General features: G+C 42.9%; 1 protein-coding gene across 4 annotated transcripts in view; it reads right to left on the bottom strand.

Annotated features, from left to right (window-relative positions):
• Positions 1-3,703, bottom strand: part of GOLIM4 (golgi integral membrane protein 4) — a 36,659-nt gene extending 32,956 nt beyond the window's left edge. Inside the window, exon 1 of one of the 4 annotated variants that reach the window (XM_037406581.1) lies at positions 2,930-3,703. In XM_037406581.1, coding sequence (XP_037262478.1) covers positions 2,930-3,116 — 187 coding nt within the window. In that variant the 5' untranslated portion in view covers positions 3,117-3,703. The remainder of the gene's footprint in view (positions 1-2,929) is intronic. The other 3 variants (XM_037406580.1, XM_037406577.1, XM_037406579.1) reach the window with 3 other exon arrangements.
• Between the last annotated feature and the right edge of the window lie 13,369 nt (positions 3,704-17,072).

Genomic DNA, 17,072 nt, shown 5'->3' with positions numbered 1-17,072 from the left:
TGCTTTCATAGCAATTATACTTTTAGAGAACAATAAAATGTAATTCAAATAATAATCTCTCGTGTTGTTAAGGACAGCAAAGAGATGTAGCCTAGATACCCTCAGAGGTCTTTTTTTCTTGGCAACAGAAACATTGTTGATTTAAAATCCAGGCCATTTAAAATCAAAAGTTCAAAGTGCAGTCAGATACTGCACCTGCAAGCACAGGATTTTGTTAGCATTTTATGTTGTTTCAAAGTCTTTGTTTACAGAAAATTCCTTCCTGTTGTTCCATATCAAAGAGTTACATAGGCAAAGTTCAGAAATGGTTTTGGTGTTGTATATTACCAGCTAGCATGGTGCTTGTATATCTCCAGGTGAGCTGGGCACAGGCACAGCTCCTGAATTCTCTATGTTCTCCTCACTAATAAACTCCTACTGCAAAAATCCAAGTGATTATACAGGGCAGGCCATCCCAGAGCCATTAAACGTACAGGGAAACACAAGGAGGAAAAGTTTATTTCTAGCTTACTAGGCCCAAATCCTCTGAAGTCCTTAGGCATATAGCTTCCATTTACTTTGGTGGGAAATGAGGCATCTAATGCTTGCTACTGCATTTAGTATGTCTCTGGGCTCTCAGCCTCACCCTCCTTTAGGTATGTTAGCTATTGCCGTAACGCAGAAAAATCTAAGGAACCAATTTTATTGTTATATTACATTCTTCCTTGTATTCTGTGACTTAATTGCCAGTAATTTATTTTTTTTAAACAAGGTTTACTTCTACCATACTAGGCACAGATAACATCTCCTGCTTAATAGGGTTGATACATTGGCATGGGTCCCAGAACCACATGAAATTATTGAAATGATAATCAAATCCAAGTGTCTAGATGAGGTCACAAAAATGATTACAGGACTGGAGCACCTCTCCTGTGAAGACAGGCTGAGTTGGGGTTGTTCAGCCTAGAGAAGAGAAGGCTCCGGGGAGACCTTATAGCAACCTCCCAGTACCTGAAGGGGACCTATAAGACAGATGGGGACAGACCTTTTAGTAGGGTCTGTAGCAACAGGACAAGGGGGAAAGGTTTTAAACTACAAGACGGTAGATATAGGTCAGATATGAGGAAGAAATTCTTCGCTGTGGGGGTGGGAGGCGCTGGCCCAGGCTGCCCAGAGCAGCTGTGGGTGCCCCGTCCCTGGCAGGGCTCAAGGCCAGGCTGGACGGGGCTGGGGGCAACCTGGGCTGGGGGGAGGTGGCCCTGCCCAGGGCAGGGGGCTGGAGCTAGGTGGGCTTTAAGGGCCCTGCCAACCCAAACCAGTCTATTGTTCTGCGACTCTAAATGTATTAACGTTTTCAGATCCTGGTCTGTATTTTACATTTCTCATTGATACACTGAAACAAGCAAGAGAATACTCAACGCAAAATGCAGCATTGTCACCACGTTTATCAGCTACTAGTTGCCTGCTGCTTCCATGCACTTACTACTCAATATAACATTTTGGACACAGAAAGTTTAAACTAACAGTCCAGACCCAACATATGTGATCAAGATAATCTCTCCTCTGTGTTAGGATAAAGTTTATTGCATGCTCCTCTTTTGGTATAGCCAGAGCAACAGAAAAAGCTGACTTGTTGAATTTTAGCTCGAGAACAAGATGTTCCTGTGTCCTCTTCAAATACTGTTGGCAAATATACAGACTAGCAAAAGTAGCCCTTTAGCCATCTGCCACATACCCATCTCCCAGCCAAACACTTGCACCTTTTTTGTGACTAAAATGAAGGTTTCTGTCAAATTTTTCCATGGCATTACCTGGAAATGGCTTGAAATCAAAACACTAAGTAACGATGGTCTCAGATCACAGCTAAACATATTCAAGTAACAATTCACTGCAAGAATCTAACAGAACAAGCCCAGTTCTATGCTCTCTGCATAAAAACTGTATGCTTCTAAGCAAGGTTTTTTTGTATGCTTCCTCAGTGAAAAGTATGGCTGAAGATCACCCTGAAGTTAAGTACTGTTACAGCTGCTAGAGCAGACCACTCTTGTTCTTGTTTTATACAGTTTTGAGAAATAAAACTCCGAAGAGTTTTGAAAGTTGGCTCTGGACTTTGTATATGCCAAACTGATAACCTTGGACTTGACACTTAGAGAGGCGCTGAGGTCTTGCACTTCCTAGAGTATGGCTGTTTCACGTATATATCTGCTGCTTTGCATCCAATTTCTAAACACGCAGATGTCAGACATCAGCATCTTTTCATCTTCAAGTACAGGATGCCCACAACTGCTGCATCCTCAAACCAAGATACACAAGGATCTGTATTCACGTGGCAGCTTTAAGCCAAGTAATTAAAAGTTATTCCAAAAGTAACAGAATAGCGTCATCCAAATAACCAATTAGAACTTGACTTTCAAAATACCCTTTACGAAACGTTTTATGAGAATAGTCCTCTCTACCCTCCTGGAGCTATTTAAGGTTTATGCTGCCCAGGAACTGCAGCTTTGCATTTTTGCAGCTGAACGTTCTCTCAGCAGCATAAAGTTAAGACTGCTAAGACAACACAGAAGCACGCCAAAGTCCCAAAGCTGGATGTGGTCTGTACTGTTAGATGAGCGGCAGAGCAGTATGCCTGCCTTTCCCATTCATACCAGGAATTGCCAAGGGACGTGCAGTCCTTTGGGAGTAAGAGTCGCTCTATGAAATGTGTGGGAGTGAGGGGGAAGGAGAGCTCTCTGGAGGTCCGTGACAAAAGCTCCCACTGAATTCAGTGGGGGTAGGATCCTACCGAAACCCCACAGGCTGGAGGGGGAGATGGAGGAGAAGCGCATAAGCAGCAAAACTTCGGGGGGGGATGGACAGCTGGAGCCCAGAGGACGAGGAGGAGGAAGAGGAGGGGGGCATTCTGCAAGCCTTAGGAAAGGGCAGCAGAGGCTGCTGCCGAGGTAGGTACCTTGTAACTGAGCCGAGAGGGACTCTTGATGCTGCTGGTACTTGAGCGCTGTGGCCTCAGCCTTCCTCAGCTGGCCCTGCAGCTCGTAGTAGAGCATCGCCCCGTAGAGGAAGCCGAACACCACCGTCAAGAGCAGGAGGGTCTGGAAAATCCGCTTCTGTTTTCGGGAGCACATCCCGTTGCCCATGTCCCCGGCGGGGTCCCGAGGGCCCCCGCCCCTCACGGCTTAGCAGCGGGCGGCTGGAGGCGGCGGACGACGAGGCGGCGACATCGGAGGCCCCGGGCCCGCGCCGGGAGGACGAGGAGGGAGGGACGGAGGGAGGGAGGGGCCGGCCGAGCGCCTCAGCCCCTGGGCACCGCCGCGGCCGCGACGCCCCGGGCGGCTTCCCCCTGCCTGCGGGCCCTGCGCGCCGCAGCGCGGCCGGCGGGACTCTGCGCGGCGCGGGGCGGGCGCCCCAGACGCATGCTGCGGCCGCGACGCTGCCCGGTGCCCGCCCGGCCCTGCGGCGGCGGGAGGGGGCGGCCGCCGGGTCCCCGCGGCAGGCGGCGGGCAGCGGCGCCGAGCTACCGCGGCCTGCGGGAGCGGGGCTGCGGGGCGGGGGCGGCTCCCTGCTCGCCTCAGGCGGCGCCTTCGGCCCGGCCCCGCCGCGGGGACCCGCCCGGCCGGTGGCTCGGCCGCCACCTGAGAGGAACAAAGGCAACTTCCCCGGCCCCGCACTTACGTGTCACCACCGCTCCGCCGCGGCTCCCCGCCGCGGGATCCCCGAAGGAAGTCCCGCTCCGGGCGCGGCCTCATTGGGCCCGGCCGCGGGTCTCTCCCCTCCCTTCGGGGCGGCAGCGCCTGAGCGCATTGGGTGCCCGCCGCGTCCGTCCGGGCCGCCGGGCGCTTCGCTTCCCTCCGCCCGCCCCTCGCCTCACGCCCGGCCCAGGCCAGGCCGACCCGACCCGCGGCTGCGGGCGGCGGGGCGGGCTCCTGCGGGGCGGCCGGGGCCTGCGCGCTGCCCGGCCCCCGTGAGGGAGCGGGCTGCGGGTCGCGGGTCGCCGTGCGGTGCCTGGCGGCCGGGGCAGCCGTGGGGCAGCGCCGGGGCAGCCGTGGGGCAGCGCCGGGGCAGAGGGTGGCGCGGCCTGGGGCGGGCGGAGGGTACCCGCCCCCCGCAGCCGCCGCGGGGTCTCGGGCTGTGAAAGCTCCAAAGAGCCAGTTTTTCTAACTAAACGCCTCGGGTTTTGACACCCTTCTGCAGGTTAGTTTATGTTTCCCATAGCTGGTTGGCTGCGCCTTCCTTCGGGGTGCCAGCCAGCCGCGCCCCAGAGGTGCGGTGCGTCGCCCTTGGCCCAGAGCCGAGCTCAGGCCGCTGGTGAACCCTGACTGGGGTTGGGGCATGTCTGTGGTAACGCAGGGCTCCTAAATGCTCCTAAATTCCGTTCTCCTGCCTGGGCAGGTGAGACAGGTCTTCAGGCATTTATGCTCAGCCAGCATGAGTTCAGAACCAGCGTAGCTAGCATTCTCTCTACTAGTGTGTTTTGTTACAGGGAAGAAACAAAACAAACAAACAAAACAAACAACCAAGACTCAGGCTAAACCAGAAGTAATAATAAACAAACAAAAAAAAAATCCAAGACATACTCCAAAGTTATTTTTTCTAGATATATCCAGCTCATTGTTCTGTGTTTTTCACAGGCATTATTCAGGCCTTAAAAGAAAAACTGCATTAAAGAAGCTTAAACATTCATTATTCGAATACTCTACATATACCAGTAATTAGTAGCAGTCAGTACCACAAGCTGGTATGACTTCTCTCTAAATGTATTTCAAATTTATATCGGTTGTCCTGTAACAGAATGCCTTGCTCTCTGTTCAAGGACTGTTGGAAATCAGGTGGTAGGCACCCAGGAAACAACTGTAATTGCTTTGAAAAAGTGATACTTTTAAAAAAGAGCAACAACATATTCTTTTCCCTTGCTTTAAGAAGATTCCTGAAGTTACGTTTAAAGGCTGTTGTTCAAAACCATGAGTGTTTCAAATTGACTAGATAAGTTTTATAGTATCCATTTCTTTCACGAAGTAGTCCCAGTAGGTTTCTTAGTATCACCTGAACTGCAGCCTCCCTCCCTTTCCCAGACTCCTTCAGAGATGTTCTGTCTTTGCACTACCAGGCTCCTCAGGTTGAGCTCAGTTAAGGAGAACGAGACAATTATTTCTAGACTGAGACTTTGAAATTACTGAAGATGATTTATACTTCAGTGTTGCAGTTATTCAGATTACTTAATTTCTTGAGCTTCCACTTGTTGCTTACCTTACTTTTTCTAACACTAGTCTACACCTCTGGTTTTGATCACTTTGCACTGGAGAACAACTGGCTAACCAGTAACTTCATCTGAATGTGGTAGTCACTTTGGGTTATCATTATGATGAATAGACACCATAAATTTAAGAAGAGACTGAACTGACACCGCTACTTAATACCTATTCCAAATACAGTTAATTGATTATGGTAATGTAAATATACTTAATCTGCTTGTAGAAATTGGCAATATCATTAACAAATGCTGAGAAAAGAGCAAATGAGTATCTCTCTTTGCTTAATCAAATATTACTTATATTCAGTAATAGCTAGTGATATATCTCCTCTTCAGCTCATGTAAATTGTGATTCTTCATGAGAAAACCAATTAGAGTTAAAATGAGGAATTTATTGGGAGCAAGGGACTATTATGTGAAGCTATTAGGCAAATTTGAATTGGAAGTCCCAAAATAGAAAGGTTTGGACCTAAAAGAGACTGTAATATATTAAAAAGCATTAAATTAGTTGCTAGGAGAGGAATGTTACTTTGACTAATCACTGAATAAGTTACTGATATAATCAGAAAAGATGGGGAATAAGTGTGTTCTGAGCCATGTTGTACCATGGGAAGCGTGCTTGGAGGCTGCAACAGGGAATTAATGGGCAGGCATTTATACACACCTATTTATCATCTTTAGTTTAATTTCCTAAGCAAATGAGGCTTGTGCAATCAAACCGTCTGCCAGTTTGTGCCTTGTAAGTACAAGCAGTTGGCCAATGCATTGGCCAATTTCAAACAAATTTAACCGGGCTGTAGAAATGTTGAGCAAAAAACGAAGTTCCTATAAGTTTTGAGAAATTAAAGGAACAATACCTAAAGTATAACCCCCTGAGTTCCCTAACTGAAGAAAAGGCTACGTGTGCTCAGACTCAGTTGGATAACAGAGAACCTGTTCAGGGGAGAGAAATATCCCATTTCTTTAGGACATGTGTTCTCACCATCAAACACAAGGTGTGGGAAGCCAGTCCTTAGTACGTCTGGAAATCACAGAACTACATGGGTTTTTTTGTTTCCTTTGTCTGGTTTTCTCCTCTTAAAATGTAATTCTCTTGTATTTTCTTTCATTTTTTTCACTGTGAGTTTAACTAAGCTTGATACCATGATTATTATGTACCTAGGGATACCAGTTTCTAATAAAAATGATCATTAAACAGCTTTGTTTCCAGTTTGACCCCATGAACACAGCAGTTAAATAGATCAAGTAGCAGGTCTTTTTTTTTTTTTTTTTTTTTTTTTTTTTTAATCCTACCAATCAATGGATCAGGGATCCAAAGTGATGGAAATGTACAGTGAAGGTTGTCCCATACAAGTCATAGCCCATTCATTTGGTTGCCAGAAATCAAGGAATGTACTGGCAAGGCGTATGTTATTACCTCTCCAGCTACAAAGCACATTCCAACTGCAGATGTTTAGGCAAGAATGACCTTTTTGTCCAGTGACTAAAGCTTACTAATGCGTGCAAAGATTGTTTTAACACTCAGTGTCATTTATTAGTGGTCAGAAACTGAAGGAATAAAAAGGTTGGACTTCAAGAGGTGAATGGTCCTGGGAAAATTGAATTTATCCTTGCCTGAGGTCATAGTTTGTGACACAGGGGAAGTCAGGTTTTTATAGCTGACCTATCAGCTGCCTGTGTCTGAGTGCCCAGCTTAAGTAATCAGTTGAACTCTTTGCTGATATCCTAATTCAAGGTGAGGGTGAGGACAAGGAGGACAGTGTTTTGATACAGAAAGTGCTATACTACTTAATATTCAGGGGAAAAAAATAATCAAACCTAACATATCCCAGACTGGACATGCAAAGTTAACACAGCTTTGACATGCGTTTTCTGGTGCCTCAGTTCTTGCTGTAGAACAGTAGAGGATGACTGACTTCTTTTTCGTGGATGCATATCAAGATACATTGATCTAAATCACTCAGCATTCATGGTAGGAATGGGGATAAACACTGGTAAGAAAATTCTGTCTAGGTTCATAGAATAATTAAAACAGCATTCCATACTGAGGTGAGAAAATGTGGTTAACTGATGGAGATGAATAAGGAGGCTGCGCTCTGACTTAATATCCTGTTTCTGGTGCTTCCTGACTTAAATAGTCTTGTCATTTTACTGGCTCCAAAACATTATCCTTTGTAAATAATTAATGTAGGTGAGCAGATGCATTAAAATGTACAGTTGTTTTAATAGGACTAGGAGGTAATGGAGCTATGTATGCCGCAGATCCCCAAATTCACTATGAAACGTACATGCAGGACACACTTGGTATTGCCACGCGTTACATCATTGCCATACAGTCACCACAGATGAACTTTGAGGGGTAGTACTCCAGTGTACCCTGTGCTGGAGCTATTGTCCATCGATGCAAAATAACTTCTAAGAAATGCTGGAATTTGATCAGCCTTTTGCTGAAATTCCCAGAAAAAAACTCCTCATACTGTTACATGCTCCATTGCTCTTAACATAACAGCTACCATAAAAACTGACAGTAAACACTTGAAACAAATATTAGGATCTCATATAATTTAAATACCTTGTTTAATCATGAATTGATTTGAAACAATGATTAGATGATCCACCTTATACAAAACTTGCAATTGGAAGCCCTGTATTCCTGAGGGCTGGTGTTACACAAAAAAGGAGTAAGTTTGAGTGGTAATAATAAGAACACTCTTATGATTAAGGGGCTGGATGCTGGAGCCTTTAAGCACTTACCTAACAGCACGTTATTTGCATAAAACAGAAGTGCTCCTAGACCAGGATCTCTGTGTAATTTTGCTTCTGTGTGTTTTGTTTATACTACAGATCAATCTGAACCACTAAGTGAAATGCAAACAACAACAGTGCTCAGTCTGCCCCATGGCAGGTGGATGCCTTTGGCAGTATGAGCAACCACACACAAAAGACATGGGGTTGTGCCTGTAGTGAGGTGGAAACAGGAGAAAAATCTAACTCCTGGGGGAGCACCATGCAAATATAAGAACAGTCAGAACACAGGACCCTGGAGTTTTTCCATGTGGTAGAGTGTTGGGGGGGTCCTGTGTGCTAGCTGAAAAATTCTGTGAGGGAAGTAGGCTTCCCCGTTTTACTGTTTCAAAAGGTAGCAGTTGCATTCCAGATTTTATGAGTTAGAGGAAATTGTTGAACTTGGGAATGCTGACTACAGGCATTGTTTTTTCTGATACATAGAATAATCCCCAGTGATTACATTTTCCTGGTGCATTTCCCATTGGGCTGTCCAGACTGGAGGCCGTTGCAGATGAAGAAGTAAATAGGTCAGTGAATTTTGAACTGTTTTATCTTCTGCTTTTTCCAGTCTTGTTGGACTTGTCTATTTTTTCACAGTCTTTTGGTTTTTCAGCACCTGAATAAAAGCCAGGGTCTGATATCCTACAGCTGTAGAACTGTCTGGCCTTCCAGGGAAGAGAAATCTCATCTTCATAATTGTTTCCATTATCATTGCACTGTAAGATAAGGAAGTGACTGATGAACTAATGTAAATTTCATTGACATTTATATCTGTGATATCTTTGTGATTTTTTAAGGATCTGAAACGGAGACTTTTAAACGGAGTTTGGAAAGAACTGTTTACTTTGTAGGGTTAATTCAAGGAGAAAACAAGCACTCAGGAATTTATGTATAAAATCTGAAGAAATGTAAAGGACTTTAAAATGAACTCAGGATTTTAACAGCCATATTCACATTTATTTTCAACTTCATGAGATTGCCATCTCTATTACTGATACTGTCAGGGCCTGCCAGACTTGGAAATAGAAAATGTTTTTCCAGTCAGTTACAGGTTTGTCCCTGGATTGTAGTTTTATTTAAATTTTAGTTATTTACTTCTAGCTTTTGTGCTGCTCTTACACACCAGGAAAACGTGTGCAGGCTTCTCTCACAAAGCATAACTATCTGTCCTAATTGTTAGTCTTGGAAGTGCTTTACGATTACATTACAAAATAAAATTAGTTCCAGTGCAAATGAATTTTACAGATTTGTTTGGGAACATATAAGAATATAGAAGAATGGAGAAAATAGCTGAATTTGAGAATGACCTGTGAGATAAACCTTGAGCTGTTCTCCTCAAAGGTTTCTAATATTTTGTGTTTCATGTGTCACTGTTGAACTTGGTAGGAGTGTTTGCACTCAAAAAAGTATGTACTTGTTTGCAGTGTTCAGGCCTCACTTTGAAAAGGCTATCTAGGAACTCACTGAGCTCTTGCTAATAAAAAGGAGTCCTTAAATTGAATACCCTACTCATTTGTTGTGTTTCAGAAAATTGTGCAATTTCTCCATCTTTGTTCCCTAGTCTTTAGGACTTTATTCTGTAGGGAGGTTTTTTGATTTTTTTTTTGTTGGTGGTGTTTACTTTTTGTGCATATATTTGTTTTACCATTAGCTCAAATGTCTCGAAGAATTTGAGTGCAATTCTTCTTTAGCGTGTGAGCTGCTGCAGGATTAACATGGTCCTGTTGTCCAGATGGCTCAATGCATATGACTGGGAACCTTAACAGATGTGATGATCCTGGTCCCCAGGTTTGCAAAACTCTTCTCCACTTCACTGATAGAAGTACAGCTCTTCACTGTCTTTTAAATCGTTCAACTTTGTGCACTGTGAATATTCTTTTTGTCTCAGATATCCAAAATTACTTCAGTCCTGTTGGTGAGGAATTACTCTTGCCTACTGCCTGGTGAGAGATTTGTTATTTTTGTGTTAGCTACCAAAACCTCCTTGAGCCACATTTTGCCTGATTCAGTTACTGTTTGAGTTCCCTTCAAAGGGTGTTGTGTAGGAGTCTCTCCCCCTTTTCCCATGTAGCAGAAGATAAATGCCTGCTGGCGGCTCTCTGATGCTGCCACATCAGTTTTCATCACAGCTTTCCCTGTTTGTCCAGCTCGTCACTCCATCTGGGGTAAGCAGCATTCTTTCAGAGGTTAGGTTTATTATGTCTGCACATTAACTGAGGATGACAAAGTAAAGAACCACTAAGGAGTTGTTGTATGAAGATGGTCCTGAAAGAAGTAATTAATGGTTATGCCAGTAAGGTTCTTGAACTAGCTGTAGAAATGACATTGGAAATTGATCTTTTTGTCTGTGAAAAAGCATAGCTTGTGTGTTGGCTTGGATCCGTGCAGCACTGTAAGGACAGGAAAAAAGATCCCAGGAGCTGTTTGTTTTTGCAGTTATTAAACCCGATGAGCTTAGTGTTTGGAAATGCTGCAAAAAGTGGGGGAAGACCACTTTTGGAGCAAAGCAAGGGAAATGGAGCTGCAGGGTGGGGAGCAGGCTGCCAGAGAGTCCGTGCCACCTAGCGGGAGCCCCCCTAGGGCGGAGGAGACCCGGGCGTCTGCCCTGTGCCCCAAAAAGCTCACAGGGGTCGCGCCGTGAAATAAAGAAATCACTGAGGCTGTGGGCGCTCAGCAGAACCAATAAGCAAGGCAATGAGTGTGCAAGCTGAAGGCAACAGCTGGTGGACCATGTGTGGGTGAAAAGAATAAAGTCAATTAAATCCCTGATACGGCTCTGTTACAAGGGAACTCATGTCTTTTAGAGTTAGCTACTTACCCCCCGTAACAATACTGCTCAGTCAGCATAGAGGAGCTCTTTGCCTGTGATGTGACACAAACTAACTGTAGTATTGCCCTGAAAGGTTACGCAGAGACATGAGACAGTGTGTATATGCATGATTTATTATTCATACCTGAATTGTAAGTGCTTTAAGGCAATGGAGCCCATAAAGTTTTACAAGCATTTACACAGTACATTTACACTGTGAATAAAGAAGTGCTATGGCTGCTATTAAGAACCTTTATATGGAATTACTGCATAATAAATAATGAGCCCTGAGAGTAAAACCTACTCATCTATGTTATCAGACATTCTTATGTTCTGGCCATGATGATGAACAGCCTCTGAGAGGTATGATGTCCAGCTCAGTGCATGACCTTTTTGTTTGTGTTTGTTTGGGTTTTTTTTATTTTTATTTAGTTTCCTTAGGAAATGATGTTTCAGTTAGCCAAGGGTGTTGTGTTTGTGTGTTGTTCTCTTTAAAACATTACAATTCACTGTCTGATTCAAGCAGACTTTACCAGGGGCAGCAATCTCAGATATTGCATTCCTGAAAGTTTCGTGCAAATAGGTGGCTGGGTAGAGAAGAGCAAGCCACGAGGGAAAGGCTGAAATGTGGTATCAACTAGCATCTAATAACATGGAAAAATACTTTATAAATACTGGAAGCACAGGAAAAGCTACCATTGCTTTTCATAGCAAACTATAAAACACAAGAATTTCAAATATAAGCTTCTATTGGAACTATTTGTTTAGGCAAAAGTAATACAAGACTGGTAGTAAACCAGGAATGTGAACAGAATTAGGGTATTAGGCAGCATCAGTGGTTTTACTCCTGATTACACTTTCTGAAGTGGAATCACATGGCTAGAGTACAGTTGTCATCAGATAACTATGGTGCAGTTAGCATTGCATCTGTAGGAATCAAAGTTGTATCTACCGTAACTCAGACCAATTCCTGAGGAGGAGATGGGGAGAGAGAAGGGATGTTAGCAACACAGTAGCCCAGATCATTGGTGACAGTCCACGTGTTTCAGCAAATATCCCAACTCCCCACAACATCAGGTACACTTGAGAACCTGATTCTCTGTTGTGTCTCTTTGGATTTTTTGTGCTTTTTGGAGTCTTGCTTATGCTGACCTGCTAGAGGGCTGGGATATGAGATTTTGTAAGAGTAGTTGTACATGCATATTATTTCTAGCATCTTGTTTAGTATCTGTTTTTCAAAAGGAATCTCCTTTTCAAATAGACCCACAGAAGTTTCTGTGTTTAAAAATAGCAACCCGAAAGAGCTTGCATCCTCCTTTTGGCTTTTCTTCTTACATATTGCATGATTCAAGAGAAAGCCTGAACGTATAAGGAGGAAGTGACACAGACATATTGCTCATGATGAGAGCACTAAGCAAATGGAAAACAGAAAACAGAAATTTGGCAGAAGTAGTAAGGAAGATTAAAGTACATCTGGAGTAGAGCTGTGTTATTCTAAGGGGTAAAATAATCAAAACAACTGGAAATCAAAATACATTATTGGAAATTTTAGCATTCAAATGCCAGCAACAAGGAGAGTGAATTTGCCAATTTTTGGTAAAATAATATTTTATTACAGTGAGGTTTCTCCAGTGACTCAGGTAAACTTTCTGATTGCTTAAAATTTGTTTTATCTGTAAAGTGCCTCAAAGTGGAACAGTCTACTGTAAAGAAGCAACACGGCTTTTGAGTACATACAGTACATGTAGAATAAACACGCTGCTAGGCAGCTGATGTTTTTCTAGAGTTTCAGATAGCAGAAATGTGTAAATCTGAAGGTTACGGTTAGGTAAAATAATTACTGACCTCCTAACCTTTAGAATGGTTGATTAAAAGTGCAATTCCTAATCAAATACGCATATATATTTACCTAAGGTCTTCAGATCTCAAAAGAGCATTCTGTGTACTGCGTATTATGTATATAACACAAAGACTTGAATTCATACAGACAGTTTTCTGGGTGACATATTGGTTCTATTAAAGCCAACATCAAATTATTGAATATAGTATACTCAAGATTTCACTTTTACTTTCTTTTGACTTCAGAATTTAATATGTGATTAGTTTGTTTTGACTTGACTTAAAACCTAATGCATGACTAATGCTGATATGCAGTAATAAAACTTCCTGTTAGAATAAATCCCAAGAAACTCTACTAATTTTATTGTCAATTTGGACTCATACCAATGTTACAGTGGAGAATTTTTTCATTTTTATTTCCACAGTGAAAGTAAGAGGCCCCAGCTGAAATATGACAGCCAGACTGTGTGTTGGAGCAGTTTAGGTCCAGAGCCAGACCTATATTCTGCAGTCTGAATATTTTTCTAATTAAAATACACTTGATCTACTGTTAGAGTGTTGAAGAGCTTTTGAAGTCAGACTCTCACTTGTTCACTTTTGCGGAGTATTTTGAGGAAAGAGGGTTGTCTTTGTTTTGGGACACATAAATGAAGTTTGGTTAATAGATTATAGTAACCATAGACTAGATCACATTGTAAATTTCATACTCCACTTCCATTTGTTCATCCTACAACCCTGAATTTTTTACTGCATTTATCACAATGGTATTTGGAGACATATTAGGTTTCAAAGTGGGCTTACTGAACTTTTTCAAATCTGTCTCTTTTTTTTCCTCAGGTCAGCATACACTGTTTTTTAGGGCTCTGTTCTCACTGTGTTTCAGTGCAAATTTTGAAACTAGTTCAAGAAGTAGGCTTTATGTGCTTTTCTGAAGACATGAAGCATCAGGATCAGTCAGGATTACTCATCCTCATTGTACACATCACTTATATCCAATTATGCCAATATTTTTTTTACAAATATTAAAGGCACATGGCCTGATCTGAAACAAAGTAAGTTTTTTAAAATGGAAAATAAATTTCCATTTTTTGAGTGGGAATTATGGTATCTAGAATATTTTGCTTCAAAACAGGTTCCTTTCTTTATTGAAGGGAACAGTTAAACCCCTGACTTTAACTAGCTTTACACCACTTGCAATGTACTTTTTACAGCTCACTTGAAACCCCATACAAATACATCATGTTAGCTTATTTGTGTGTGATGCAACACAAAGCTGAAAACTTCAAGGTTTGCAGAGGCTGGATGACATTCCATCATGGCACTTTTGGGGAAAACGGTTGTTCCAGAAGAGCACGATTTAGTTGAAACCTGACGTTTGGCATATTATTTACCTCCTCAGGCAAGATACCCCCACACAATTTCTGCATGGCAAATACTGGTCTGTAAACTTTGTGGGACAGTAGAGTGTGCTGGGTGACTGGCACGTGCCTGTCGGGAAGCTACAGCGTCTGCCAGGTTGTTATGCTGGTTATGCTGGGTGCTGTTGGGGGACCAAAGCACAACTGGACACACAGACACCTTGTTGCTGAGAGAGAGCAGGCTGCCTTGTGCCTTGAACACCCCCCCATCTCTGGTTTCTCAGTTCAGATCCTCAAAGAAAACCTAGAAGTTGCTTCAAAAGCCCACGTGGAACATTAACATTTCATGGTTCTGACAGACAAGTTGCTTTTCTGGCCATTACAGGTTTTCTCACTCTGCATCATCTATTAAGTTCTCACTGTCCCAAAGGCACCTCTCCTGTCACCACAGGGTCAAAGCAGCTTGTCTCTTCCATTGCTTTAGCCTAACCCTAACATCCCTTCTTTTCCCAAAGTGCCGGCACAGCACCCTCTTTATCACAGTAACTGAATAAAGCAGATAGGTAAACTTCTTCCTTGGTGTAGGCAGCTTCAAAGGTTGGTGCTCCTGGCTTAGCACATGAAAAAAAATGGAAGACATGCAAGAAACGGAACTCAGTTAATTGAGAAGGGAAGAAAAAGCACGTAGATGGCATTTGCCTTCTAAAAAGCATATGTAGGAGTATCCTCTGATGATAAATCTGTAAGTGGTATATGCCCAATATTTTTAGATCGTACAGGATTTCTTCCAGCAATAATAAATACTATTCAAGGTGCCAAAGTTGTTACCACTAGTCCAAACTTCTATATGCAACCATGTGAGAAACTGCAGGTTCTCCAGTTGGTTGGTGCTTACCCAGGTATTACGCCAGTGTGCAAAGCCACAGACTAATGATAATAGTTGGGGTTTTTTTCACTTAAAAAGGAAATAGTTCAATTAAGCACGTGTATAGCAGTTCTGTATAATAGGAAGCTTTGCCCAAGAGATCTGGCCATAGGTCTTGAAATCACTGGAAATCCTTTCAATACTGCATGGGCCCCAAACCGTCTATTTATAAAACAGATCCAGAACATGCATCCAAGCTTTCTATCCTGTTTCTGTGCCATAGTGCTTTGTTGGGACACAATTTAAATTCCTTTGAACTCAAATTCTCCTTGACTACAAGAAACATTGACTGGGATTTTGCCTTTAAAAACAGCAAAGTAAATGAGCCTCTACACTCAATCACAAATAGTCAGGCCTTTGTTATCTGAGCTGCTTTTGACATAAAGATCTCCTATGTGAAAAAAAGAACACACTATTTGTCAAAGCTCTGTTTCTAAGATGGAGTGATACGTTTTTTCAGAGTCCACAGAAGACAGTGTACAGATAAAACTTACCTGAGAGATGGCAGATGGAGGTGACAGTCTTCTTTGTTCAGGAAAAGGAGGAATTCAGCCATGGCTTCTGCACACTTATGTTAATATCTTAACCACTGGGCTTCTGACTGTTTTGGATACCATGTTGAAAAGTCTTGATGTCATCCCAAACCAGATGGGGATCATACTGTAAATTTCCAGGTTCTGTAGGCTGGGGGAAAGTTTCTCACTTCAAATAATGAGCTGCTTTTACTGAAACAACCAATTAGGGATATGTCTCTGCCAATTTAAGTTATTTTCCTTTGCACCTAAACATTTAGTCTGGAAAAAATGGGGTTTGATGTTGTACTTTGGTTATACTGCTTCTCTGTCTAATATCTTATAAATACCTTCTGTCTTGAAGTTTATGAAGACTTTACTCTGAGGCCATACTGACCCCTGAGATCAAGACCCTGCTGTTGAACCAATTTGGAAAAGGGATTACAAAACACAGGGTATGAACACTTCATTTTGGACATAAGTGTGTGGTAAAGAGCTTTTAACTAGTGCATTTCCATCACCAGAGCCCATCTAGTAATGGCCAATACTGCTGATATAACCAGAGGCAAACAGGCTGATTGATGATACCCAGCTCATTAGTAAGCTTTTCAAAAGGAGGAAAACCCACCAAAAGAATCCTTGCTCCAAGTTCCCTGGTGTGTCTTATTTTCTGTGTTCCTTCTAGAACATAGCTGCCTTCTGGACAAAGATGACCTATGTTATGCCGTATTATGTTTCTGGAACATAAAGAGCAGCAAGAAGCTTATCCAAGCTCTTTAAGGAATCCCCATTTGGACTGAGAGGTGCGTGACCAGTATCTTCATCTTTTCATGACAATAAGCACCACAAAAGTAAACGACTCAAGTATATTTGTGGCAGTGTTTGCAGAAACAAATCCAACAAATCCTTCTGGGGCTCTTAGTAACCTCTCAGATGCTGAATAACAACTCCTTTGAAGTGAGTACCTAATCCTTTTGGGGGGGAGGTTCAGTGAAATATGATTTCACTTTTCAAGATGTGGCAGTGATACAGAAGCCTCTGTATGCAAATCGACAGCACCAATTACTTTGTGCCTATGAGAAATTGTTTCATTTTTTAATGAGATGAGAAACACTGACTGAAGTACAGTCGTGTTACACATTAAAAAGGAGTGGTATATTTGGTAGCCAATTTTAACACCTTGTAATGAGAATATATAGTGACAGAAATATTTCTTTCAAGTACAGCCTGGTGGTAAAACGCGGAGATGTTCTGGCTCTCAATTAGCACTTTACACTTGTACTTTATATAGGTATGCGCGCTGTCACCATGGGTTGGTTGCTCTTAAAAGTATCCAGGCGTGGTTCCAATGTGCATTTATACATTGTGTTTATCTGTTACTGATGTGAACTTCCCAGCAAAAGCAGAGCATCCCTGGTCAGTGCCCAGGGGACCACTCCCGGCCCGCCGGGGCTTCCCTCTGGCACCAGGCTTTTGCCAGGAATTCTGTTTTCTGCCATTCCGGCATCCAGGCTGGGAGCCGGTTTGAGATTTATTCTTCCTCGTCTTTCTTCTCTCCCTGCTCAGCGATCTTTCACTGCAACTTCTTTACATTCCCGTCTATTTAACCTCTATG

This window comes from Falco rusticolus, chromosome 13 (genome assembly GCF_015220075.1).
Source record: "Falco rusticolus isolate bFalRus1 chromosome 13, bFalRus1.pri, whole genome shotgun sequence".
Lineage (NCBI taxonomy): Eukaryota > Metazoa > Chordata > Aves > Falconiformes > Falconidae > Falco > Falco rusticolus.
This window is presented reverse-complemented; position numbering and strand designations above follow the sequence as displayed.